At 42.8% G+C, this 26959-nt stretch overlaps 1 protein-coding gene across 2 annotated transcripts in view; it reads right to left on the bottom strand.

Annotated features, from left to right (window-relative positions):
- Positions 1 to 26959, bottom strand: part of LOC112261450 (guanylate cyclase soluble subunit beta-1) — a 55335-nt gene that overhangs the window by 10050 nt on the left and 18326 nt on the right. For both annotated transcript variants that reach the window (XM_024436774.2, XM_024436773.2), the window contains exons 10-11: positions 25574 to 25811; positions 9205 to 9345 (exon numbers count right to left, since the gene is read on the bottom strand). In XM_024436774.2, the coding sequence (XP_024292542.1) occupies positions 9205 to 9345; positions 25574 to 25811 (379 nt within the window). The remainder of the gene's footprint in view (positions 1 to 9204; positions 9346 to 25573; positions 25812 to 26959) is intronic.

Genomic DNA, 26959 nt, shown 5'->3' with positions numbered 1-26959 from the left:
ACATTTGAACATCTTTGCCATGTTCTGTTATAATCTCCACCCGGCACAGCCAGAAGAGGACTGGCCACCCCTCAGAGCCTGGTTTCTCTCTAGGTTTCTTCCTAGGTTTTGGCCTTTCTAAGGAGTTTTTCCTAGCCAACGTGCTTCAACACCTGCATTGCTTGCTCTTTGGGGTTTTAGGCTGGGTTTCTGCACAGCACTTTGAGATGTCAGCTGATGTACGAAGGGCTATATAAATAAATGTGATTTGATTTGATTGTCCAAATACTTTAGCAGCACATGTTTGTTATATTCAGCTCATGTATGTTATTGTATGTTATTTTCATTAGTACTGGCTCTGGCAGCCAAAACAGACTTAAACTCCATCTGAACAAAAGGATTATCAATTCCGATACGGTTCTAGAAAGATAAGGCCCTTAACTTTTATATCACATCAAAATAATTTCCCAAATGCTAAATATAGTTACTTTACACTGTTTTAACCGACTATCACAGGTACAGTCGACAGTATTTTTCAGTGACAACACGTTTCTGGTGCGGTTCTACGATTACATACAGGTGTTCGGAGGATGCTAGATAGGTTGTCCCTCTGTTTTGCTTCTTCCGTAAACACGTGCTGTAACATGGAGATGTTGCCGTGTGAGAACACTAACCCTAGCCCTATAAAAGGTGTGTATCAATTTAACCTTTTGTTTTTTGAAAATTATCTTTTGCTGATATGAAAGATAAGGTCCTTATGCTTCCAAAACCGTACCACAAGTGATGCATGTTAATGTTCAGACCGAGCGTCAGGGCTCTTAACAAAACTCCCCCGGTACAGAAGACGCCTTCGTCCAATTACTCTTATGTGTAATGTAATGGAACAGATGAACAAAGTGGAACAAGGGCTAATGTAGAATATGTACAAGTAAGTATCCCATATTAGGTACTACTACTTGGATAGATAGGAGGCAGAGGTTGCAAGCACAGAGGTAGATACAGCATACTGTATGTTTGCAAGTCATTACAAGTGATTACTTGGCAGTGATTGTGCCACCCAAAGACACATTGTGAACAGACCGTGTGTGGAGCACCCTTTCTTCTCATAGGCAGTACTCAAATGAGTTAGACTTGTTGCTGTCATGTTGTTGAGTTGGGTCCCGATTCTCTTCCCTTTGCCCGAATTGTGTACTTGCTAACTCCCATGATAAGGAGTTGACAAGTGCACAGCATAAGAGAATTGGGATGTGGCCCTCATGTGCTCTATCAACCACCTATAAGCCTTTTCCTGTACTGAGGGCTACAGCCTCACCCAATGTGGTGTGGATCTGCTTTTTTTCCCTAAAGTATTTCTATTTACTTCAGATCTGGAATCTCTCAACTGAAGCTAGCCAGCTAACTACCAGATATCAGTCAGCAAACCATTGCCAGCGGTCATCAGCTAACCTTCAGCTCGGAAAGCTCTCGCCAGTTCGAACAACGTGACTCTAACCAGAGCATAACGGACCTGTTATTTTTATCCCCGGATTCCTACCGCAAACTGAACATTTTCATCTGGATCTTCACAACTAGCTAACCGCAATCCCGGATGACTACTCTTGGCTTTCCATCCCAGAGCAAGCACCTATTTAACTTGAAGCTAGCCAGGGCTCCTGTGCTACCACCGAAGCCTACTCCAGGGCTACAATATTGGCATGCTAGCTACCTAGAGCTACTTGGAACCCTACTAATTCCACGACTGGTCTATCGACGTCACCACACGAAGAGGCAAAAACAGACTTACCCCCATCGCGACGCCCCCCCACAAAGGCTAACTTTCTAGCCCCTGCTATCTGCTTGCTTGCTAACCCGGTCTGCTAACTGCTAAACTGCCGGGCCCTGGTCTGCTAACTGCTAGCTTGCCTGCCCGGTCTGCTAACTGCTAGCCCTTGCTAACTGCTTGCTTGCTAACCCGGTCTGCTAACTGCAAGCTTGCCTGCCCGGTCTGCTAACTGCTAGCCCTTGCTAACTGCTTGCTTGCTAACCCGGCCTGCTAACTGCTAGCTTGCCCTGGTCTACTAGCTGCTAGCTTGTTTAGCTCCGGCCTACTAACTGTTAGCTTGTTAGCCTGCTATCTGTCTGAATCGCCGTGTCCCCAGCCAGCCCAACCACTCACTGGACCCATATGTTCACTTGGCTACGCATGCCTCTCTCTAATATCAATATGCCTTGTCCATTACTGTCCTGGTTAGTGATTACTGTCTTATTTCACTGTAGAGCCTCTAGCCCTGCTCAATATGCCTCAACCAACCATGTTGTTCCACCTCCTACATATGCGAAGACATCACCTAGTTTAAACATCTCTAGAGACTATATCTCTCTCTTCCACACTCAATGCCTAGGTTTACCTCCAATGTACTCACATCCTACCTTACCTTTGTCTGTACACTATGCCTTGAATCTATGCTATCGTGACCAGAAACCTGCTCCTTTTACTCTCTGTTCTGAACGTGATAGACGGCCAGTTCGTATAGTCTTTAGCCGTACCCTTATCCTACTTCTCCTCTGTTCCTCTGGTGATGTGGAGGTTAAGTCCTGCAGTGCCTAGCTCCACTCCCACCCCCAGGTGCTCTCATTTGTTGACTTCTGTAAACGTAAAAGCCTTGGTTTCATGCATGTTAACATTAGAAGCCTACTCCCTAAGTTTGATTTACTCACTGCTTTAGCACACTCTGCCAACCCAGATGTCTTAGCCGTGTCTGAATCCTGGAATGACATTGACCTCATCCCGTCAGTAGATGATGCCTGGCTATTCTTTAAAATTTAGAACTAGGAATAGATATAGTCCTTGGTTCACACCAGACCTGTCTGCCCTTGACCAGCACAAAAACATCCTGTGGCGTTCTGCATTAGCATCGAATAGCCCACGTGATATGCAACTTTTCAGGGAAGTTAGGAACAAATATACACAGGCAGTTAGAAAAGCTAAGGCAAGCTTTTTCAAACAGAAATTTGCATCCTGTAGTACGAACTCAAAAAAGTTCTGGGACACTGTAAAGTCCATGGAGAATAAGAGCACCTCCTCCCAGCTGCCCACTGCTCAGAGGCTAGAAAACACTGTCACCACTGATAAATCCACTATAATTGAGAATTTCAATAAGCATTTCTCTACGGCTGGCCATGCTTTCCACATGGCTACCCCTACCCCGGTCAACTGCCCGGAACCCTCCACAGCAACCCACCCAAGCCCCCTACATTTCTCCTTTACACAAATCCAGATAGCCGATGTTCTGAAAGAGCTGCAAAATCTGGACCCCTACAAATCAGCCGGGCTAGACAATCTGGACCCTCTCTTTCTAAAATTATCTGCCGAAATTGTTGCAACCCCTATTACTAGCCTGTTCAACCTCTTTTTTGTATCGTCTGAGATTCCCAAAGATTGGAAAGCTGCCGCGGTCATCCCCCTCTTCAAAGGGTGTGACACTCTAGACCCAAACTGCTACAGACCTAATATCTATCCTACCCTGTCTTTCTAAGGTCTTCAAAAGCCAAGTTAACAAACAGATTACTGACCATTTCGAATCCCACCATACCTTCTCCGCTATGCAATCTGGATTCAGAGCTGGTCATGGGTGCACCTCAGCTACGCTCAAGGTTCTAAACGACATCATAACCGCCATCGATAAGAGACATTACTGTGCAGCCGTATTCATCGACCTAGCCAAGGCTTTCGACTCTGTCAATCACACCATTCTTATTGGCAGAATCAACAGCCTTGGTTTCTCAAATGATTGCCTCGCCTGGTTTACCAACTACTTCTCTGATAGAGTTCAGTGTGTCAAATCGGAGGGCCTGTTGTCTGGACCTCTGACAGTCTCTATGGGTGTGCCACAGGGTTCAATTCTCGGGCCGACTCTCTTTTCTGTATACATCAGTGATGTTGGTCTTGCTGCTGGTGATTCTCTGATCCACCTCTACGCAGACGACACCATTCTGTATGCTTCTGGCCCCTCCTTGGACACTGTGTTAACTAACCTCCAGACGAGCTTCAATGCCATACAACTCTCCTTCCGTGGCCTCCAACTGCTCTTAAACGCAAGTAAAACTAAATGCATGCTTTTCAATCGATCGCTGCCTACACCTGCTCGCCCGTCCAGCATCACTACTCTGGACGGCTCTGACTTAGAAAACGTTGACAACTACAAATACCTGGGTGTCTGGTTAGACTGTAAACTCTCCTTCTAGACTCACATTAAGCATCTCCAATCCAAAATGAAATCTAGAATCGGCTTCCTATATTGCAACAAAGCATCCTTCACTCATGCCGCCAAACATACCCTCGTAAAACTGACCATCCTACCAATCCTCGACTTCGGTGATGTCATCTATAAAATAGCCTCCAACACTCTACTCAACAAACTGGATGCAGTCTATCACAGTGCCATCCGTTTTGTCACCAAAGCCCCATACACTACCCACCATTGCGACCTGTACGCTCTCGTTGGTTGGCCCTCGCTTCATACTCGTCGCCAAACCCACTGGCTACAGGTTATCTACAAGTCTCTGCTAGGTAAAGCCCCGCCTTATCTCAGCTCACTGGTCACCATAGCAGCACCCACTCGTAGCATGTGCTCCAGCAGGTATATCTCACTGGTCACCCCCAAAGCCAATTCCTACTTTGGTCGTCTTTCCTTCCAGTTCTCTGCTGCCCATGACTGGAACGAATTGCAAAAATCTCTGAAGCTGGAGACTCACATCTCCCTCACTAGCTTTAAGCACCAGCTGTCAGAGCAGTTTACAGATCACTGCACCTGTACTTAGCCTATCTGTAAACAGCCCATCTATCTACCTACCTCATCCCCCTACTGGTATTTATTTATTTATTTTGCTCCTTTGCACCCCAGTATCTCTACCTGCACATTCATCTTCTGCCGATCTACCATTCCAGTGTTTAATTGCTATATTGTAATTACTTTGCCACCATGGCCTATTTATTTCCTTAACTTACCTCATTTGCACTCACTGTATATAGACTTTTTGTTTTCTTTTGTTCTACTGTATTATAGACTGTATGTTTTGTTTATTCCACGTGTAACTCTGTGTTGTTGTATGTGTCGAATTGCTACTCTTTATCTTGGCCAGGTCGCAGTTGCAAATGATAACTTGTTCTCAACTAGCCTACCTGGTTAAATAAAAGAGAAAAAATAAAAATAAAATAAAAAGCCCACGGCGAAGTCGGCTCAAAACAAAGTGACATATGTCAAGAATGTGGCGTAATGATTTAGGATTCAGAGTGTTCACATGCAAAGTGTTGTTTGTTCTTGGTAAAAAAAATTAAAAAAGATATACTTTATCTGCCTTCCCAAGTAGAATAAGTAAAATTCTAACATACAGGGCCTTCGGAAAGTATTCATACCCATGACTTTTTCCACATTTTCTTTCATTTTCTTTCTAAATTGATTTCTTTAAGTCCTCAGAAATCTACACACCATATCAGACCATACACACCTATCAGGTCAAAGCAAAAACAGGTTTTTACAAATGTATTACACATTTTTAAAATGACCTTATTTACATAAGTATTCAGACCCTATGCTATGAGACTCGAAATTGAGCTCAGGTCCATCCTGTTTGCATTGATCATCCTTGAGATGTTTCTACAACTTAATAGGAGTCCACCTGTGGTAAATTCAATTGATTGGACTTCATTTTGAAAAAGAACACCTGTCTGTACGAGGTCCCGCAGTTGACAGTGCATGTCAGAGCAAAAACCAAGCCATGAGGTCGAAGGAATTGTCCGTAGAGGTCAGAGACAGGATTGTGTCGAGGAACAGATCTGGGGAAGGGTAGCAAACAAATTCTGCCGCATTGAAGGTCCCCAAGAACACAGTGGCCTCCATCATTCTTCAATGGAAGAAGTTTGGAACCACCAAGACTCTTCCTAGAGCTAGCCGCCCGGCCAAACTGGGCAATCGGGGGAGAAGGGCCTTGGTCATGGAGGTGGCCAAGAACCCTATGGTCCCTCTGACAGAGCTCCTCTGTGGAGATGGGAGAACCTTCCTGAAGGACAACCATCTCTGCAGCAATTCACCTATCAGGCCTTTATGGTAGTGGCAAGACGGAAGCCACTCCTCAGTAAAAGGCACATAACAACCCGCTTGGATTTTGCCAAAAGGCACCTAAAGACTCACAGACCATGAGAAACAAGATTCTTTGGTCTGAAGAAACCAAGATTGAACTCTTTGGCCTGAATGCCAAGCGTCACGTCTGGAGGAAATCTAGAACCATCCCTATCGTGATGCATGGTGGTGGCAGCATCATGTTGTGGGGATGTTTTTGGCGGAAGGGACTGGGATACTAGTCAGGATCGAGGGAAAGATGAACGAAGTAAAGTGCAGAGAGATCCTTGATGAAAACTCAGGACCTCAGACTGGGGCGAAGGTTCACCTTTCAACAGGACAACGACCCTAAACACACAGCCTAGACAATGCAGGAGTGGGCTCGGGACAAGTCTCTGAATGTCCTTAAGTGGCCCCGCAAGAGCCCGGATTGAACCCGATCAAACAGCTCTGGAGAGACCAGAAAATAGCTGTGCAGCAACACTCCCCATCCAACTTGACAAAGCTTGAGAGGATCTGCAGAGGAGAATGGGAGACACTCCCAAATATACAGTGCCTTGCAAAAGTATTCATCCCCCTTGGCTTTTTCCCTATTTTGTTGCATTACAACCTGTAATTTAAATGGATTTTAATTTGGATTTTATGTAACGGACATACACAAAATAGTCCAAATTGGTGAAGTGAAAAGAAAACAATAACTTGTTTAAATAAGATCTGGTGCAACCAATTACCTTCAAAAGTCACATAATTAGTTAAATAAAGTCCACCTGTGTGCAATCTAAGTGTCATATGATCTGTCACATGATAGCAGTATATATATACACACCTGTTCTGAAAGGCCCCAAGAGTCTGCAACAACACTAAGCAAGGGTCACCACCAAGCAAGCGGCACCATGAAGACCAAGGAGCTCTCCAAACAGGTCAGGGACAAAGTTGTGGAGAAGTACAGATCAGGGTTGGGATATAAAAAAATATCAGAAACTTTGAACATCCCACGGGGCACCATTAAATACATTATAAAAAATTGAATGAATTTGGCACCACAACAAACATGCCCACAGAGGGCCGCCCACCAAAACTCACAGACCAGGCAAGGAGGGCATCAATCAGAGAGCCAACAAAGTGACCAAAGATAACCTTGAAGAGGCTGCAAAGTTCCACAGGGGAGATCGGAGTATCTGTCCATAGGACCACTTTAAGCAGTACATTCCACAGAGCTGGGCTTTGCGGAAGAGTGTCCAGAAAAAATCCATTGCTTAAAGAAGTCCCTTCCGCCACCCTTGTGCGGCCCCAGTGTTGATGATCAGCGAGATGGAGATGTTTCCTACCCTCACCACCTGGGGGTGGCCCGTCAGGAATTCCAGTACCCAGATGCACAATCCAGGGTCAAGACCCAGCTTAATGACGAGTTGTGGGTACTTGGTGTTAAATACTGAGCTGTAGTCGATGAACAGCATTCTTACATAAGTATCCCTCTCGTCCAGATGGGTTAGGGCAGTGTGCAGTGTGATTGTGATTGCGTCGTCTGTGGACCTATTGGGGTGGTAAGCAAATTGGAGTGGGTCTAGGGTGTCAGGTAGGGTGGAGGTGATATGGTACTTGACTAGTCTCTCAAAGCATTTAATGATGACGGAAGTGAGAGCTACGGGGAGGCGATAGTCATTTAGCTCAGTTACCTTAACTTTCTTGGGAACATGATTTTTTTTAAACCTTTATATAACTAGGCAAGTCAGTTAAGAACAAATTCTTATTTTCAATGACGGCCTAGGAACAGTGGGTTAACTGCCTTGAGGGGGAAGAACAACAGATTTTTACCTAGTCTGCTTGGGGATTCGATCTTGCAACCTTTCAGCTACAAGTCCAACGCTCTAACAATTGTGGCCCTCTTGAAGCATGTGGAAACAGCAGACTGGGATAAGGATTGATTGAATATGCCCGTAAACACACCAGCCAGCTGGTCTGCGCATGCTCCGAGGACACGGCTAGGGATGCCGTCTGGGCCGGCAGCTTTGCGAGGGTTAACACGTTTAAATGTTTTACTCACGTTGGCTGCAGGGTTTGTTAGCGGGCCGTGTCGGTGGCACTGTATTGTCCTCAAAGCGGGCAAAAAAGTGATTTAGTCTGCCTGGGAGCAAGACATCCTGGTCCATGACGGGGCTGGTTTTCTTTTTGTAATCCGTGATTGACTGTAGACCCTGCCACATACCTCTTGTGTCTGAGCCGTTGAATTGCGACTCTACTTTGTCTCTATACTGACGCTTAGCTTGTTTGATTGCCTTGCGGAGGGAATAGCTACACTGTTTGTATTCGGTCATATTTGTATTCGGTCAATTTAAAGGCACTGGAGATGTTTTGCCTTGAAGAATCCCAAGTGGCTACAAAGTATTGACTTTGGGGGGCTAGATGTGCCAAGCTTATAGAAGACATACACCAAGAGACTTGCAGCTGTAATTGCTGCAAAAGGTGGCTCTACAAAGTATTGACTTTGGGGGGTGAATAGTTATGCACGGTCAAGTGTTAGTTTTTTTTGTCTTATTTCTTGTTTGTTTCACAATAAAAATATTTTGCATCTTCAAAATGGTAGGTATGTTGTGTATATCAAATGATACAAACCCCCCAAAAATCCATTTTAATTCCATGTTGTAAGGCAACAAAATAGGAAAAATTCCAAATGTGCTATTTCTGTTTTTAATTTGCAAACATTTCTAAAATCCCTGTTTTTGCTTTGTCTTTAATGGGGTATTGTGTGTAGATTGATTAGGGGAAAAAATGATTTAATCAATTTTAGAATAAGGCTGTAACCTAATAAATGTGGAAAAAGTCAAGGAGTCAAGGAGGAATACTTTCTGAAGGCACTGTATACTTTGAAATAAAATATTTTTCTGGCACCAAAATTGATTTTAACAAACACATTGGCCCCCCAAAAACTGTGGCCCTCAGTTGAATTTTGAAATCCCCATGTGGCCCTTGAGCTAGGGCCTAGGGGTTGTTCTCGTCTAGGGCCTAGGGGTTGTTTCTAGACAAGGCTGATGAAATGGTTCAGCCAGAACCAGCATTTCACATTTGCTGCCTTTCTCAATTGATTCTGGTAAAAATGTTGGAAAAAGGAAACATATCCCATCCTCACCTGTACTGGTTCTTCATCCACTTTGACCTGTCCAGCAATTTCCATCATGTCCAGGGCCAGGTGGCAGATAGACTGAGCGTGGTGGGTACATGGTTCTGGCAGCCCACTGACCGTCATGTACTTATCACCCACTGTCTCCACCTGTAGAAAGAGAGATCTTTTGGTCGCTAGGCAGAACATTATATCAGAAAATGCTGTGTGACGTAAGTGGTTATATGTTAAAGGGACGTGAGGTCTAGAAAACTGTCATTTTTAATACTTTATATCACTCACTGTTTCCATCTATAGGTAGATGCAGATCTTGATATCACACAATATTATTTCCCCTTTAAATCCTTATGATGAAAAGGATCTTTAGCTTTCAATGGTTCATCAAACTATAAAGTGCCACTTGGGGCCACAAACCATAAAATAAATCTCTAACCAATCCATTGGGATATACAGGTAACTGCCAAAATAAAAGGAAACACTTGAGTAAATGATACATAGTACCTGTATATTGAAAGGAAGTGCTTCCACACAAGTGTGGTTCCTGACTTAATTAAGCAATTAAAACATCCTATCATGCTTAGGGTCATGTATAAAATGCCTAGTTACCCATTATTCTGGCTACCATGGTTGGAATAATAAAGCTCAGTGACAATGAAAGAGAGATCTCAAAGGAGCATAGGGGGTTAAAGGGTGTATGTGTTTTATATATATATATACACACACACACACACACACACACACACACACACACACACACACACACACACACACACACACACACACACACACACACACACACACACACACACACACACAGTCAAGTTTGGATACACCTACTCATTCAAGGGTTTTAATTTATACTATTTTCTACATTATAGAATAATAGTGAAGACATCAAAACTATGATTTAAATTTTAACAAGGAAGTCAGTTAACAAATTCTTATTTACAATGACAGCCTACCGGGGAACAGTGGGTTAACTGCCTTGTTCAGGGGAAGAACAACCTATTTTTACCTTGTCAGCTCAGGGATTCAATCCAGCAACCTTTCTGTTACTGGCCCAACACTCTAACTACTAGGCTACGTGACGTAGTTACTACATGATTCCCATGTGTTATTTCATAGTTTTGATGTCTTCACTATTATTCTACAATGTAGAAAATAGTTTTAAAAAATGAATAATCCTGGAATGAGTAGGTGTCCAAACTTTTTACTGGTACTGTATACATTGCATTTGGAAAGTATTCAAACCCCTTGACTTTTTCCACATTTTGTTACGTTACAGCCTTATTCTAAAATTGATTAAATACATGTTTTTATCAATCTACACACAATACCGCATAATGACAAAGCAAAACAACAACAAAAAAATACGTAAATATGATATTTACATAAGTATTCAGAACCTTTACTCAGGACTTTGTTGAAGCACCTTTGGCAGTGATTACAAGTCTTCTTGGGTATAACGCTACAAGCTTGGCACACCTGTATTTGGGGAGTTTCTTCCATTCTTCTCTGCAGATCCTCTCAAGCTCTGTCAGGTTGGATGGGGAGCATCGTTGCACAGCTATTTTCAGGTGTTTCCAGAGATGTTCAATTGGATTCAAGTCCGGGCTGTGGCTGGACTACTCAATGACATTCAGAGACTTGTCCTGAAGCCACTCCTGCGTTGTCTTGGCTGTGTGCTTAGGGCCATTGTCCCTTTGGAAGGTGAACATTAACCCCAGTCTGAGGTCCTGAGTACTCTGGAGCAGGCTTTTTCATCAAGGATCTCCCTGTACTTTTCTCTGTTTATCTTTCGCTCGATCCTGAGTCTCCCGGTCCCTCCTGCTGAAAAACATCCCCAGGGCATGATGCTGCAACCACTATTCTTCACCATAGGGATGGTGGAAGGTTTTCTCCAGACGTGATGCTTGGTGTTCAGGCCAAAGCGTTCAATCTTGGTTTCATCAGATCAGAGAATCTGAGAGTCCTTCAGGTGCCTTTTGGAAAACTCCAAGCGGGCTGTCATGTGCCTTTTACTGAGGAGTGGCATCAGTCTGGCCACTACCATAAAGGTCTTATTGGTGGAGTGCTGCAGAGATGGTTGTCCTTCAGGAAGGTTCTCCCATCTCCAAAGAGAAACCGGAGCTCTTTCAGAGTGACCATAGGGTTCTTGGTCACCTCCCTGACCAAGGCCCTTCTTCCCCAATTGCAATTGTTTTCCCCCCCACCAGATCTGTGCCTCGACACAATCCTGTCTCAGACCTCTATGGACAATTCCATTGACCTCATGGCTTGGTTTTTGCTCTGACATGCACTGTCAACTGTGGGACCGTATATAGACAGGTGTGTGTGTCTTTCCAAATCATGTCCAACCATTTGAATTTACCACAGGCGGACTCTACTACAAGTTTGAGAAACATCTCAAGGATGATCAATGGTAACAGGATGCACCTATGCTCAATTTCGAGTCTCATAGCAAAGGGTATGAATACTAAATAAGGTATCTGTTTTTTATGTTTCAAACATTTGCAAGAATTTCTAAATTTCTATAAACGTGTTTTTGCTTTGTCATTATTGGGTATGGTGTGTAGATTGATGAATAAAATGATTTAATCAATTTTAGAATAAGGCTAACATAGCAAAATGTCTAAAACAAAGGGGTCTGAATACTTTCTGAATGCACTGTGTGTACATACATACAAACATAGATACATAGATACATAGATACATAGATACATACATACATACATACATACATACATACATACATACATACATACATACATACATACATACATACATACATACATACTGTACCAGTCAAAAATTTGGATACACATACTCCTTCCAGTGTTATTCTTTATTTTTTACTATTTTCTATGAAATCATGTAATAACCAAAAAAAGTGTTAAACAAATCCAAATATATTTTATATTTGAGATTCTTCAAATAGCCACCCTTTTCCCTTGATGACAGCGTTGCACACTCTTGGCATTCTCTCAACCAGCTTCATTCCAGTAGTCACCTGGAATGTATTTCAATGAACAGGTGTGCCTTGTTAAAAGTTAATTTGTGGAATTTCTTTCCTTCTTAATGTGTTTGAGCCAATCAGTTGTGTTGTGACAAGGTAGGGGTGGTATACAGAAGATAGCCCTTTTTGGTAAAAGGCCAAGTCCATATTATAGCAAGAAAAGCTCAAATAAGCAAAGAGAAACGACAGGCCATCATTGCTTTAAGACATGAAGGTCAGTCAATACGGAAAATGTCAAGAACGTTGAAAGTTTCTTCAAGTGCAGTCGCAAAAACCATCAAGCTCTCTGATGAAACTGGCTCTCTAGAGGACTGCCACAGGAAAGGAAGACCCAGAGTTACCTCTGCTGCAGAAGATAAGTTCATTAGAGTTACCAGCCTCAGATTGCAGCCCAAATAAATGTGTCACAGAGTTCAAGTAACAGACTCTTATCAACATCAACTATTCAGAGGAGACCACGTGAATCAGGCCTTAATGGTCGAATTGCTGCAAAGAAACCACTACGAAAAGGACACCAATAAGAAGAAGAGACTTACTTGGGCCAAGAAACACAAGCAGTGGACATTAGACCAGTGGAAATCTGTCCTTTGGTCTGATGAGTCCAAATGTAAAACGTTTGGTTCCATCCGCCGTATCTGTGTGAGACGCAGAGTCTGTGTGAGATGCAGAGTTGGTGAACGGATGATCTCCGCATCTGTGGTTTCCACCGTGAAGCAAGGAGCAAGTGTGATGTGTGGGGTTGCTTTGCTGGTGACACTGGTCTGTGATTTATTTAGAATTCAAGGCACACTTAACCATCATTTGCGCTTAGTGGGACTATCATTTGTTTTCAACAGGACAATGACCCAACACACCTCCAGGCTGTGTAAGGGCTATTTGACTAAGAAGGAGAGTGATTTTGCCTGTGTTCAGCTCCATTCCATTTATTGTTTATCATGAAAAACTGCCAAGTCTTTATTCAAGCTGGTATGGCCGTAAGCGATGGAATGAGAGTCGGATAGACTATTTCAAGTTCATGTAACTCAATAAAAAACATTGAGGAACTAGAATGATCTGATCTCAGAACTGTGCTAGTCTTTGGAATGGGTTCAGTTGGTAGAACATGGCAGACAATGACAAGGATACCCATAACATGATGCAGCCACCACCATGCTTAAAAATATAAAGACTGGTACATAGTGATGTGTTGTGCTGGATTTGCACCAAAGATAACCACTCTGTATTCAGGACAAAAAGTTCATTTCTTTGCCACATTTTTAGAAGTACTACTTAAGTGCCTTGTTGCAAACAGGATGCATATATTGGAATATTTTTTATTCTGTACATGCTTCCTTCTTTTCACTCTGTCATTTAGGTTAGTACTGTGAGGTAACTACAATGCTGTTGATCCATCCTCAGTTCTCATATCACAATCATTAATCTCTAACTGTTTTAAAATAACCATTGGCGTCATTGTGAAATACCAGCGAGGTTAGGAAGGACGTGTGTATTTTTGTAGACTGGGTGTATTGATACACCATCTAATGTATAATTAATAACTTCACCATGCTCAAATGAATATTCAATGTCTGCTTTATGTTTTACCCATCTACCAATAGGTCCCCTTCTTTGAGAGGCATTGAGAGGCCCTGGACTTTGTGGCTGAAATTCACTGCTCGACTGAGGGACCTTACAGATAATTGTATGTCTGGGCTACAGAGACGAGGCAGTCATTCAAAAATCTTGTTAAACACTATTATTGCACACTTAGTGAGTCCATGCAACTTATGTGACTTGCTAAGTAAATGTTTACTCCTGAACTTATTTAGGCTTGCCTTTACAAATGAGTTGAATACTTATTGACGCAAGACATTTCAGCTTTTCATTTTTAATTAATTTGTAAAAAGTTCAAAAAACATAATTTCACCTTGACATTATGGGGTATTGCGTGCAGGCCAGTGACAAAAAAAATAGAATCCAATTCAAATTCAGGCTGTAAAACAACAAAGTGTGGAAAAAGTTAAGGGGTGTGAATACTTTCTGAAGGCACTGTATATATCTCTCAAACCAATAAACCACTTATGGGAGATTCTGGAGTGGTGCCTGAGACAGCGTTTTCCACCACCATCAAATCATGGAATTTCTCATGGAAGAATAGTGTCGCATCCCCCCAATAGAATTCCAGACACTTGTAGAATCTATGCCAAAGTGCATTGAAGCTGTTTGGCAACTCGTGGCGGCCCAACACCCTATTAAAATACTTTATGTTGGTGTTTCCTTATTTTGGCAAACAGTATGTTAGTGAGTATTTGTGGGTATTTGTGTTAAAGGAATGTGAGGTGCTTAAAATAATATTACACTGTTAATGCAATCCTCAAGTGTGTATGTCAATAGTCAAGTTGTCAAGATGAAGCCCTTTCAGTACTGTAGTAACCTGGTATATTTATGTTTACCTATAGATGGCAGCATTGACTCAAGACGGGGGTTTGCTTTCCGCTATCATATATAACCATGCTTGAGAAAGCCTCAGGTAGTTTACTCTAGGTGCATTACAGGCTGACTACACCACTCGCATCACGTGCATGAGCTTTACAAAATACATTTAAACATACATGTTATTACATTTTAACCCACACTGCTCGTGCGCACCAACGAGCATCTGCGTTGCCAAGTGTTAAAATAGAAGTCAGTTTGATTTGTGTCACAGATCGTGCTGCAAGTCCTGCCTCTCCCATCTCCTCATTGGTTTATAGAAGCAGGTACCCACGTGCCATCTCCTCATTGGTTATACCCACGTGGTGATTGAAAGACAAACTGTTTTGCCGGTTGTAGTGGTAATACTATTAAAGTGTAGATGGCAATCACCATATAAGTTAAAATATGAAAAGGAAGGACGAGAGATGACTAGAAACGATTCGGTTGGCCGTTTTATGTCTGGATTAATTGTCGGAGTGGAGGACCTTGTTCATTTCAGTTAAAATAACAACTCAATGTTTATATCCCAGGACAAATTAGCTAGCAACAGCAAGCTAGCTAAATAGGCCAAAATAGCTAGCAAGTGCAAGCTAACTAGCTAAATTGCCATACATGTTTAATGCATTTCGATCTGTCCCCAAATTAATGTCATTAGTTCAGAGTTTGTTTTGATCATTTAACCTGCGTGCCGTGATCGCGTTTGGTGTAGGGGAACAAAATACATCAGCAGCCGGTTTGGATTCTGTGTAAACCGAGAGACCCCCGTTAAACTCAAAACGTACACAGGGGAGAAGACCACTGTGATTGGAGTTGCTGATGTTCGAGTGGAATATCATGGACAAAAGAAAAGTCTGCCTCTTACTAGGAAGGTACTGGCTCCAGCTAACTAGTGAGAGTGGTTGGAGGAAATACAATTGAACTGGGATGAAATCAAACATGTCACCACAGAGACATTGACACTGCTTCAGGTGCTTTCAAATCATGAGTGTGTTTTCAGAGAAGAGCTATGGATATTGAAAGTTGTCCAAGCTACCATTCATGTTGCTGCAGATGCTACTCCCAGATTCTATAGGCCAAGATCAGTTCCATATGCCATGAAGCCTAAAATGGATATGGAAATTGACAGACACTTAGCAGAGGATATAATTATTCCTGTCAATTTCTGCATGGGCAGCACCAGTTGTTCCCATACTCAAACCAGATGGTTCAATCAGATTATGCTGTGATTACAAGCAGACTAAATAGTGTCATCACTGGAGCAGTAACCTATACCCAAAGTGGAGGATTTGCTTTCAATGTTAACCGGAGGGCAACAGTTCACAACTGGACACGAGTCACACATATCAGCAAGTGCTAATGGATGAAGTCTCACCATAAACACCCACAGAGGGATGTTTACCTATAAACGTTTACCTTTTCGGGGGGCTTCCGCACCAGCTATCTTCCCAAGAACCATGGAGGGAGTTCTGCAGGAGATACCCAAGGTAGCAGTTTACCTCAACATTCTTGTCACGTAGGAGAAGCATCTCAGTAACTTGAGAGAGGGTGAAGTCAGGATGGAGGAGGCTGTTCTCAAGAGGAGCTCCTTACAGGTGGAGCTGAAAGCCTATGGAAGCTCCAGCTCCGGACCTGAGCTATCTACACTGAGCTACCCTCCCTAACCTCTCTACCCTCTAAAGAAGTTGGAAATGTTCAGAAATACAGGAAGAAGCTTTTGCAAAGTCAAAGGTGTTACTGCAATCAGCAGAAGTGCTGATGCACTACTCAGCAGACAGAGATCTTACCATGGACTGGTGGGTGCGGAGAGGATGGAGGAGGCTGTTCTCCGGCTGAAGAGGAGCAAGTGTACACTGTTAGCTGATGAAGGGCAGTACCTGGGTCACAAGGTTTGGTCCTAAATGGATTCCAGCTACAATATAGGATTGCTCAGGACCAGTACCCTATACTGTGATCATCGGAAGTGGACAAAGACTAAGGAGACACATGGATCAGATCCGAGCTCGAATTCCAGTTCCATCCGTGGACATGGATCAATGCTGAAACGAGCAGGACAGAACATTGGAATGTTCCCTAGAGTTGCAGTTGGACAAACAGACCAAGGCTCAACTTCCTGAGACCACCAATCCGGGACGACCACCTCCTGTGAAGTCTCCACAAAATGACTTTTTCACAATCAAGGGGTGAAGTGCTGGTGGCACTAGCTACACCACATCAGAGACACTCTATTAGAGAGACGTCCACCAGACTATTTCCGATCCTAAGGGAGATCATGTTCAGGAAAACATGTAAAAATAGCATGTGATTTGTTATGAGAAAATTGGCAGCTTTTTGGCTCAGAAAGGAATTGTGTTATTAGCTTTAAAGAGTGGAATGTAGTAACCTGGTATATTTGTTTACCAATAGATGGCAGTATTGACTCAAGACAGGGGTTTGCGTTCCGCTATCGGTAGCCGTTTTCTGTCTGCCATATAACCATGCTTGAGAGAACTCCCGGTAGCTTACGCCAGGTGTATTAGGTAATGTTATTCTAAGTTACCATTAAATACTAAAACGTACTTACATGTCCGGCGTCAATCTAAGAAGCCTCTTAAGATAGCGCAATTTGCAGTAGTATTTCTTTAAGACACTACCCTTTTGGCCTCATCTAGCCCAACTCAGACCCCTTCAGGAGCGGACCATGATAATGGCAGTTATTTTAACAAATGCCCTGCAGTTGAAACATCTCTACTTAAACACTTATGCCAGTTTATAGACAATCAAGGCTCTTCGGAGCCAGTTGACAACTTGGACCACCTAGTCATTGAGGATGGTAGTGTACATTTTACTTATTTTGGTGACCCAGTGCTGAAGTACTTCCCTTGGATGTAGTAAGGTTTGTTTGACTTCTTAAAGTGCATTCTTGTCTGAAAGCCTAAAGTGCCCTAGTGATAACGAACATAAAGTGAGGCTATTGAATAGAGAAACATCCAAATGAATCAATTCTACAGTGCATCACACTTGTGACAATACGACATTCAAAAAAGTTTGAATTGATTATCTATTAAAGGAGCAATCAGCAGTTCGAACAAAAACACACCGCCACTGATTTGGTAAACAGCTGAGGGGTGGGGCTGGAGAAATGCAACCACTTTCAAACTCATGGACAGGGCTATGGATACAAGGACTGACTATCCATTATAGCAACATTATAGTTTTAACCATGTTTTAACGCTATACAGTATTTTTCCCACATTTACATTGTTTGTAAACAAAGGAGTAAAACAAGCTTATATGTTGGATTCTAATGGGGTACGACAGAGGAATCTGTAAGTTAAATTCTTCAAGAATCAATGGGTGTATATACCATTTAATACAGTCTAAAAATGGATGCAGAACTGTAGATTGCCCTTTTTAGTTGATATAATACTGTATACCACAGATTTAGATGAGTTTCCAATTAATCTCAACCAACCATTCTGCAACAAACTGAAGCTTAAAATTGACTTGATTTACATAATGAAAGCATATCTTTAATGTAAATGTTTATAGAACATACCATTTTTCAAACAGCTTGGCTTTTAAACTGTAAAGTCTTGACATTCAAAAAATTTACATTGTTTAGTAGTAATTTAACCCTTAGCCTACAATTTCCTTGCTGCGCCGAAATCAAATTAACATTAAAAAAAACTCCATCACAATCCTTCTGTTTAAGCATGAGACCTGTTTTTTTTCTCTCTCATGGGCTGCGTCTCAATCCACAACATTTGCCAATATTGCTCTTCCACATCTGGGGTGAAAGGTGACAGTGCTAGACACTGTTTATCAAACCATAAAACATCCCGAAAATCAGTATTCTCACACAAACGTCTGTAGCATCTGAATGGTTTGGGCTACACACTAAAATGACACCTCTGTGGAAAGCTGAGAGTCTCAAACACAATGTTGTTCTCTACGACGCACACAAGACTCGTCTGAAGGTCCCTGGTACCAGTAAAAAAATATATACAGTTGAGGTCGGAAGTTTACATACACCGTAGCCAAATACATTTAAACTCAGTTTTTCACAATTCTTGACATTTAATCCGAGTAAAAATTCCCTGTTGTAGGTCAGTTAGGATCACCACTTTTATTTTAAGAATGTGAAAATGTCAGAATAATAGTAGAGTGATTTATTTCACCTTCTATTTGTTTCATCACATTCCCAGTGGGTCAGAGGTTTACATATACTCAAATTAGTATTTGGTAGCATTGCCTTTAAATTGTTTAACTTGGGTCAAACATATTGGGTAGTCTTCCACAAGCTTCCAAATAAGCTTCTAAATAAGTTGGGTGAATTTTGGCCCATTCTTCCTGACAGAGCTGGTTTAACTGAGTCATGTTTGTAGGTCTCCTTGCTCGCACACACTTTTTCAGTTCTGCCAACAAATGTTCTATAGGATTGAGGTCAGGGCTTTGTGATGGCCACTCCAATACCTTGACTTTGTTGTCCTTAAGCCATTTTTGCACAGCTTTGAAGTATGCATGGGGTCATTGTCCATTTGGAAGAACCATTTGCGACTAAACTTTGACTTCCTGACTGCACCAGTCCCTCCTGCAGAAAAGCAGCCACAAAACATGATGCTGCCACCCCCGTGCTTCATGGTTCGGATGGTGTTCTTCAGCTTGCAAGTCTCCCCCTTTTTCCTCCAAACATAACGATGGCCATTATGGCCAAACAGTTCTATTGTTGTTTCATCAGACCAGAGGACATTTCTCCAAAAAGTATGATCTTTGTCCCCATGTGCAGTTGCAAACTGTAGTCTGGATTTTTTTATGGCGGTTTTGGAGCAGTGGCTTCTTCCTTCCTAAGAGGCCTTTCAGGTTATAGGACTCGTTTTCCTGTGGATATAGATACTTTTGTACCTGTTTCCTCCAGAATCTTCAGAAGGTTCTTTCCTGTTGTTCTGGGATTGATTTGCACTTTTCGCACCAAAGTACGTTCCTCTCTAGGAGACAGAACGCGTCTTCTTCTTGAGCGGTATGACGGCTGCTTGGTCCCATGGTGTTTATACTTGCTTACTATTGTTTGTACAGATGAACGTGGTACCTTCGGGCATTTGGAAATTGCTCCCAAGGATGAACCAGACTTGTGGAGGTCTACAATTCTTGGCGGATTTCTTTTGATTTTCCCATGATGTCAAGCAAAGAGGCACTGAGTTTGGAGGTAGGCCTTGAAATACATCCACAGGTACACCTCCAATTGACTCAAATGATGTCAATTAGCCTATCAGAAGCTTCTAAAGCAAATGACATAATTTTCTGGAAATTTCCAAGCTGTTTAAAGGCACAGTCAACTTAGTGTATGTAAACGTCTGACCCACTTGAATTGTGATACAGTGAATTATAAGTGAAGTAATCTGTCTGCAAACAATTGTTGGAAAAATTACTTGTGTCATGCACAAAGTAGATGTCCTAACCGACTTGTCAAAACTATAGTTTGTTAACAAGCAGAAGCTAGCCAGAAGCTAACCAGAAGCTAGCCAGAAGCTAGCCTGAAGCTAACCAGAAGCTAATCAGAAGCTAGTCAGAAGCTAGTTAGCTTCTTTACTGGCTAATCGTTAGTATTCAGCTAACCACGGTTTGTGGTCATCAGCTATCCTTTACCTCGAAAATCTATCGGCAGTTTTGCACGGCACGGCTCGGACCGGAACATACCAGACCTATTTTTCTCTCCATGTCCCCGGATTTCAACTGCAAGCTCTGGACATTTATACCTGGATCTCACAGCTAGCTAGCTGCTATCCGCGTGACTATCGGCTTACGTCGATTCCGGAGCAAACATCAATTATACCGGAGCTGGCCAGCTGAAGAGTTCAATCAGTCACTCCTGGGCTACAATCACCTATCCGGACCCGTTTTACTGCCAATGCGGAGCCCCACCGGGCCTTCACAACTGGACTACCGACGTTATCTGGCCGAGGGAGTTATCCAGCTGGCTCCTCCGTCGCGATGTTACCTGAATGCCCAACTGCGGTTTGTTAGCTGTCTTATCGGCTGCTATCTGTATAGACCTATCGGACAATTTTATTATCATTATTTATTTATTTATTTTTCTTGGGCCTCGATAACTATATCTATTTTTTAATTTGCGAATTGGATTGATCCCCTCTACCATACGGAACCCCACTAATCCTACCGACGGAAACGCACGAGTTGGCTAAAAACAGACCTCCATCCTATGCTAGCTTGCTACCGATGGCCCGGCTAGCTGTCTGAATCGCCATGACCCCAACCAACCTAACTACTCACTGGACCCTTTTGGTCACTTGACTAAGCATGCCTCTCCTTAATGTCAATATGCCTTGTCCATTGCTGTTCTGGTTAGTGTTTATTGGCTTATTTCACTGTAGAGCCTATAGTCCTGCTCACTATACCTTGTCCAACCTATTAGTTCCACCACCCACACATGCGATGACATCTCCTGGTTTCAATGATGTTTCTAGAGACAATATATCTCTCATCATCACTCAATACCTAGGTTTACCTCCACTGTATTCACATCCTACCATACCTTTGTCTGTACATTATACCTTGAAGCTATTTTATAGCCCCCAGAAAACTCCTTTTACTCTCTGTTCCAGATGTTCTAGACAACCAATTCTCATTGCTTTTAGCCGTACCCTTATCCTACTCCTCCTCTTTTCCTCTGGTGATGTAGAGGTGAATCCAGGCCCAGCACGGCCTAGCTCCACTCCTATTCCCCAGGCGCTCTCTTTTGATGACTTCTGTAACCGTAATAGCCTTGGTTTCTTGCATATTAACATTAGAAGCCTCCTCCCTAAGTTTGTTTTATTCACTGCTTTAGCACACTCTGCCAACCCGGATGGTCTAGCTGTGTCTGAATCCTGGCTTTGGAAGACCACCAAAAAATTCTGAAATTTTCATCCCAAACTACAACATTTTCAGACAAGATAGAACTGCCAAAGGAGGCAGTGTTGCAATCCACTGCAAAGATAGACTGCAGAGTTCTGTCCTACTTTCCAGGTCTGAACCCAAACAATTTGAACTTCTACTTTTAAAAATCCACCTCTCTAAAAACAAGTCTCTCACCGTTGCCGCCTGCTATAGACCACCCTCTGCCCCCAGCTATGTGCTCTGGACAGCATATGTGAACTGATTTCCCCCCATCTATCTTCAGAGCTTGTGCTGCTAGGCAACCTAAACTGGAACATGCTTAATACCCCAGCCATCCTACAATCTAAGCTTGATGCCCTCAATCTCAAACAAATTATCAATGAGGTACCTCCCCAACCAGGTACCTCCCCAAAGCCGTAAACACGGGCACCCTCATAGATATCATCCTAACCAACTTGCCCTCTAAATACACCTCTGCTGTCTTCAACCAAGATCTCAGCGATCACTGCCTCATTGCCTGCATCCGTAATGGGTCAGCGGTCAAACGACCTCCACTCATCACTGTCAAACGCTCCCTGAAACACTTCAGCGAGCAGGCCTTTCTAATTGACCTGGCCAGGGTATCCTGGAAGGATATTGATCTCATCCCGTCAGTAGAGGATGCCTGGTTATTTTTTTTTAAATGCCTTCCTAACTATCTTAAATAAGCATGCCCCATTCAAGAAATTTAGAACCAGGAACAGATATAGCCCTTGGTTCTCCCCAGACCTGACTGCCTGTAACCAACACAAAAACATCCTATGGCATTTTGCATTAGCATCGAACAGCCCCCGTTATATGCAGCTTTTCAGGGAAGCTAGAAACCATTATACACAGGCAGTTGGAAAAGCCAAGGCTAGCTTTTTTCAAGCAGAAATTTCCCTCCTGCAACACTAACTCAAAAAAGTTCTGGGACACTGTAAAGTCCATGGAGAAAAAGAACACCTCTTCCCAGCTGCCCACTGCACTGAAGATAGGAAACACTGTCACACTGATAAATCTACTATAATTGAGAATTTCAAGAAGCATTTTTCCACCTGGCTACCCCTACCCCAGGCAACAGTAATGCACCCCCCACAGCAACTCGCCCAAGCCTTCCCCATTTCTCCTTCTCCCAAAACCAGTCAGCTGATGTTCTGAAAGAGCTGCAAAATCTGAACCCCTACAAATCAGCCGGGCTAGACAATCTGGACCCTTTCTTTCTAAAAGTATCTGCCTATTAATAGCCTGTTCAACCTCTCTTTCGTGTTGTCTGAGATTCCCAAAGATTGGAAAGCAGCTGCGGTCATCCCCTTCTTCAAAGGGGGGACACTCTTGACCCAAACTGCTACAGACCTATATCTATCCTACCCTGCCTTTCTAAGGTTTTCGAAAGCCAAGTCAGCAAGCAGATTACCGACTATATCGAATCTCACCATACCCTCTCTGCTATGCAATCTGGTTTCAGAGCTGGTCATGGGTGCACCTCAGCCACACTCAAGGTCCTAAATGATATCTTAACCGCCATCGATAAGAAACATTACTGTGCAGCCATATTCATTGATCTGGCCAAGGCTTTCAACTCTGTCAATCACCACATCCTCATCGGCAGACTCGACAGCCTTGGTTTCTCAAATGATTGCCTCGCCTGATTCACCAACTACTTCTCTGATAGAGTTCAGTGTGTCAAATCGGAGGGTCTGCTGTCCGGACCTCTGGCAGTCTCTATGGGGGTGCCACAGGGTTCAATTCCTGGACCGACTCTCTTCTCTGTATACATAAATGATGTTGCTCTTGCTGCTGGTGAGTTTCTGATCCACCTCTACGCAGACAACACCATTCTGTATACTTCTGGCCCTTCTTTGGACACTGTGTTAACAATCCTCCAGGCAAGCTTCAATGCCATACAACTCTCCTTCCGTGGCCTCCAATTGCTTTTAAATACAAGTAAAACTAAATGCATGCTCTTCAACCTGCCTGCACCTGCCCGCCTGTCCAACATCACTACTCTGGATGGCTCTAACTTAGAATACGTGGACAACTATAAATACCTAGGTGTCTGGCTAGACTGTAAACTCTCCTTCCAGACTCACATCAAACATCTCCAATCCAAAATTAAATCTAGAATTGGCTTCCTATTTCGCAACAAAGCATCCTTCACTCATGCTGCCAAACATACCCTTGTAAAACTGACCATCCTACCAATCCTCGACTTCGGCGATGTCATTTACAAAATAGCCTCCAATACCCTACTCAACAAATTGGATGCAGTCTATCACAGTGCCATCCGTTTTGTCACCAAAGCCCCATATACTACCCACCATTGCGACCTGTACGCTCTCGTTGGCTGGCCCTCGCTTCATACTCGTCGCCAAACCCACTGGCTCCATGTCATCTACAAGATCCTGCTAGGTAAAGTCCCCCCTTATCTCAGCACGCTGGTCACCATAGCATCACCCACCTGTAGCACGCGCTCCAGCAGGTATATCTCTCTGGTCACCCCCAAAACCAATTCTTTCTTTGGCTGCATCTCCTTCCAGTTCTCTGCTGCCAATGACTGGAACGAACTGCAAAAATCTCTGAAACTGGAAACACTTATCTCCCTCACTAGCTTTAAGCACCAGCTGTCAGAGCAGCTCACAGATTACCTCACCTGTACATAGCCCACATATAATTTAGCCCAAACAACTACCTCTTTCCCTACTGTATTTATTTTATTTATTTATTTTGCTCCTTTGCACCCCATTATTTTTAATACTACTTTGCACTTTCTTCCACTGCAAATATATCATTCCAGTGTTTTACTTGCTATATTGTATTTACTTTGCCACCATGGCCTTTTTTTAACCTTTACCTCCCTTATCTCACCTCATTTGCTCACATCGTATATAGACTTGTTTTTACTGTATTATTGACTGTATGTTTGTTTTGCTCCATGTGTAACTCTGTGTCGTTGTATGTGTCGAACTGCTTTGCTTTATCTTGGCCAGGTCGCAATTGTAAATGAGAACTTGTTCTCAACTTGCCTACCTGGTTAAATAAATGTGAAATAAAATAAAATAAATAAATAAAAAACAAGAAATGTGTGGAGTGGTTGAAAAACAAGTTAATGACTCCATCCTAAGTGTATGTAAAACTTCCGATTTCAACTGTATATGGTAGCATATATGGAGATGGTTTAGTGCTTAGTCAGGACGAGACAAAGGCAGGCAGCGTTTCTCAGCCTGTTGAAATCATGAATCAGCTGGCATAATTTTTATGGATATATACAAAGACATTTCAATTCAAAAAAGGTAAAACTAGTAAAAAAGTGCAGCTAGTTTGCAGTCTTTCCAGCTTCCTTGTTCAGCTCCTCTGAACGAGAGCATATTTTCTATGCCAGGTGAAATCACGCCTCATTAGCTCATTGTTATGGATGTGTCCAAATACATTTCACTAGAAAACAGCTTAAACAAATGCAAATGCCGCTGCTGCTGTTATTCTGGCTGCAGTGTCTGACGTGACTGTACGTTAGCTGTAGTTGGCTAGCTAGCAAGCAAGGGATAAGAACGTTGCCAGCCAGTATGACAATGGAACATTTAGAACTAATGACTGGGTCGGGTCCATAGACAGAACAAAAAGACTGAACGACTGGGTTGCATCTCTGGCAGCCGGCTTGGGTAGCAAACCTAGATTTGTGGTCGGGACTATATCTTGTAGAAGGATGAAATGGTATTAATAAATTAATCAAATAACTTATTCAAATAATGATTGACATTTTCATTATGTTGCTAACCCGTTGTATAAAAGTGATAATGCCCTAGAAGCCTGTGTTTGAGGATATATTGGTACGTGCCAATATATCCTCCAAACACCGGCTTCGAGGGCATTATTACTTAAATAATGCATGCTCTAGAATGCCCTTCAAGCCAATCAGAAAGGAGTATTCAAACAATGGTGCATCTGACTGTTGCACGTGTCAATGTTTTAATTTTATCTGTAAATAAGAGTAGAGAAAAACGAAATATCCCTTCAAACCTTGTACACGTAGGGGTTCTTTCTCGAGTCGGTCAGGATGTCAAATCGGGTGTAGACGTCGTTGAGCAGGTTGACTATCTTGATGGCACCCTCGGCTGACGCGTGTTTGCTGCAGAAGGCATTGAATCCCACAATGCCGCTGAAGAGGATGGTCACATTGTCGTAGCGTTTGGCCGGGACTGGACGCTTGTGGCGCAACTCATTGGCCACTGACGGTGGCAGGACTGAGTAGAGCAATCTAAAGAAAAGTGAAAAGAAAACGCCTCGTATAGATTATTTTGTCTTCTGGAGATGTTTTTATTCCCATTTTTTTCACCAAAAGATACTGAGTGTGGTCCTGTATGGCTCAGTTGGCAGAGGATGGCATTTGCAATGCCAGGATTGTGGGTTTGATTCCCCGAGCCATCCATAGGTAAATGCATGCATGACTGTAAATCATTTTGGATAAAAGTGTCTGCTAACTGGCTTATACACTGAGTGTACAAAACATTCCGTTTCCTCTTTCCATGACAGACTGACCAGGTGAAAGCTATGATCCCTTATTGAGGTCACTTGTTAAATCCACTTCAATCAGTCTAGATCAGTGGTTCCCAAACTTTTCTATAGTCCCGTAGCCCATTAAACCTCCAGCTGCGTACCCCCTCTAGCACCAGGGTCAGTGCACTCAAATGTTTTTTTGACATCATTGTAAGCTTGCCACACACACTATACGATACATTTATTAAACAAAAAAATGAGTGAGTGTTTACAACCCGGCTCGTGGGAAGTGACAAAGAGCTCTTATAGGACCAGGGCACAAATAATAATAATCAATAATTTTTCTCTTTATTTAGCCATCTTACATATAAAACCTTATTTATTCATCAAACTGAATAACTCACCTCAGGTTAATGAGAAGGGTGTGCTTGAATGGAAGCACATATCTCTGCTGTGTTGTGTTGTACGAGAGAGTCTCAGTCTTAAATCACTTTCCACACACAGTCTGTTCCTGTATTTTGTATTCATGCAAGTGAGGGCCAGGAATCCACTCTCACACAGGTAAGTGGTTGCAAAGGGCATCTGTGTCTTAACAGGGCATCTGTGTCTTAGAATTTTCACAGAACTGCTTGTTGCAATTTCGATGAGGCTCTCTTGTTCAGATATCGGTAAGTGAACTGGAGGCAGGGCATGAAAAGGATAACGAATCCAGTTGTTTGCGTCAACTCCCTCCAAAGATTTTCTATGGGGTTGAGATCTGGAGACTGGCTAGGCCACTCCAGGACCTTGAAATGTTTCTTACGAAGCCACTCCTTCGTTGCCCGGGCGGTGTGTTTGGGATCGTTGTTATGCTGAAAGACCCAGCCACGTTTCATCCTCAATGCCCTTTCTGATGGAAGGGGGTTTTCA

This window comes from Oncorhynchus tshawytscha, linkage group LG11 (genome assembly GCF_018296145.1).
Source record: "Oncorhynchus tshawytscha isolate Ot180627B linkage group LG11, Otsh_v2.0, whole genome shotgun sequence".
NCBI classification, from domain to species: Eukaryota; Metazoa; Chordata; class Actinopteri; order Salmoniformes; family Salmonidae; genus Oncorhynchus; species Oncorhynchus tshawytscha.
The sequence above is the reverse complement of the archived record's forward strand: the minus strand, read 5'-3'. Positions and strand labels throughout refer to the sequence as shown.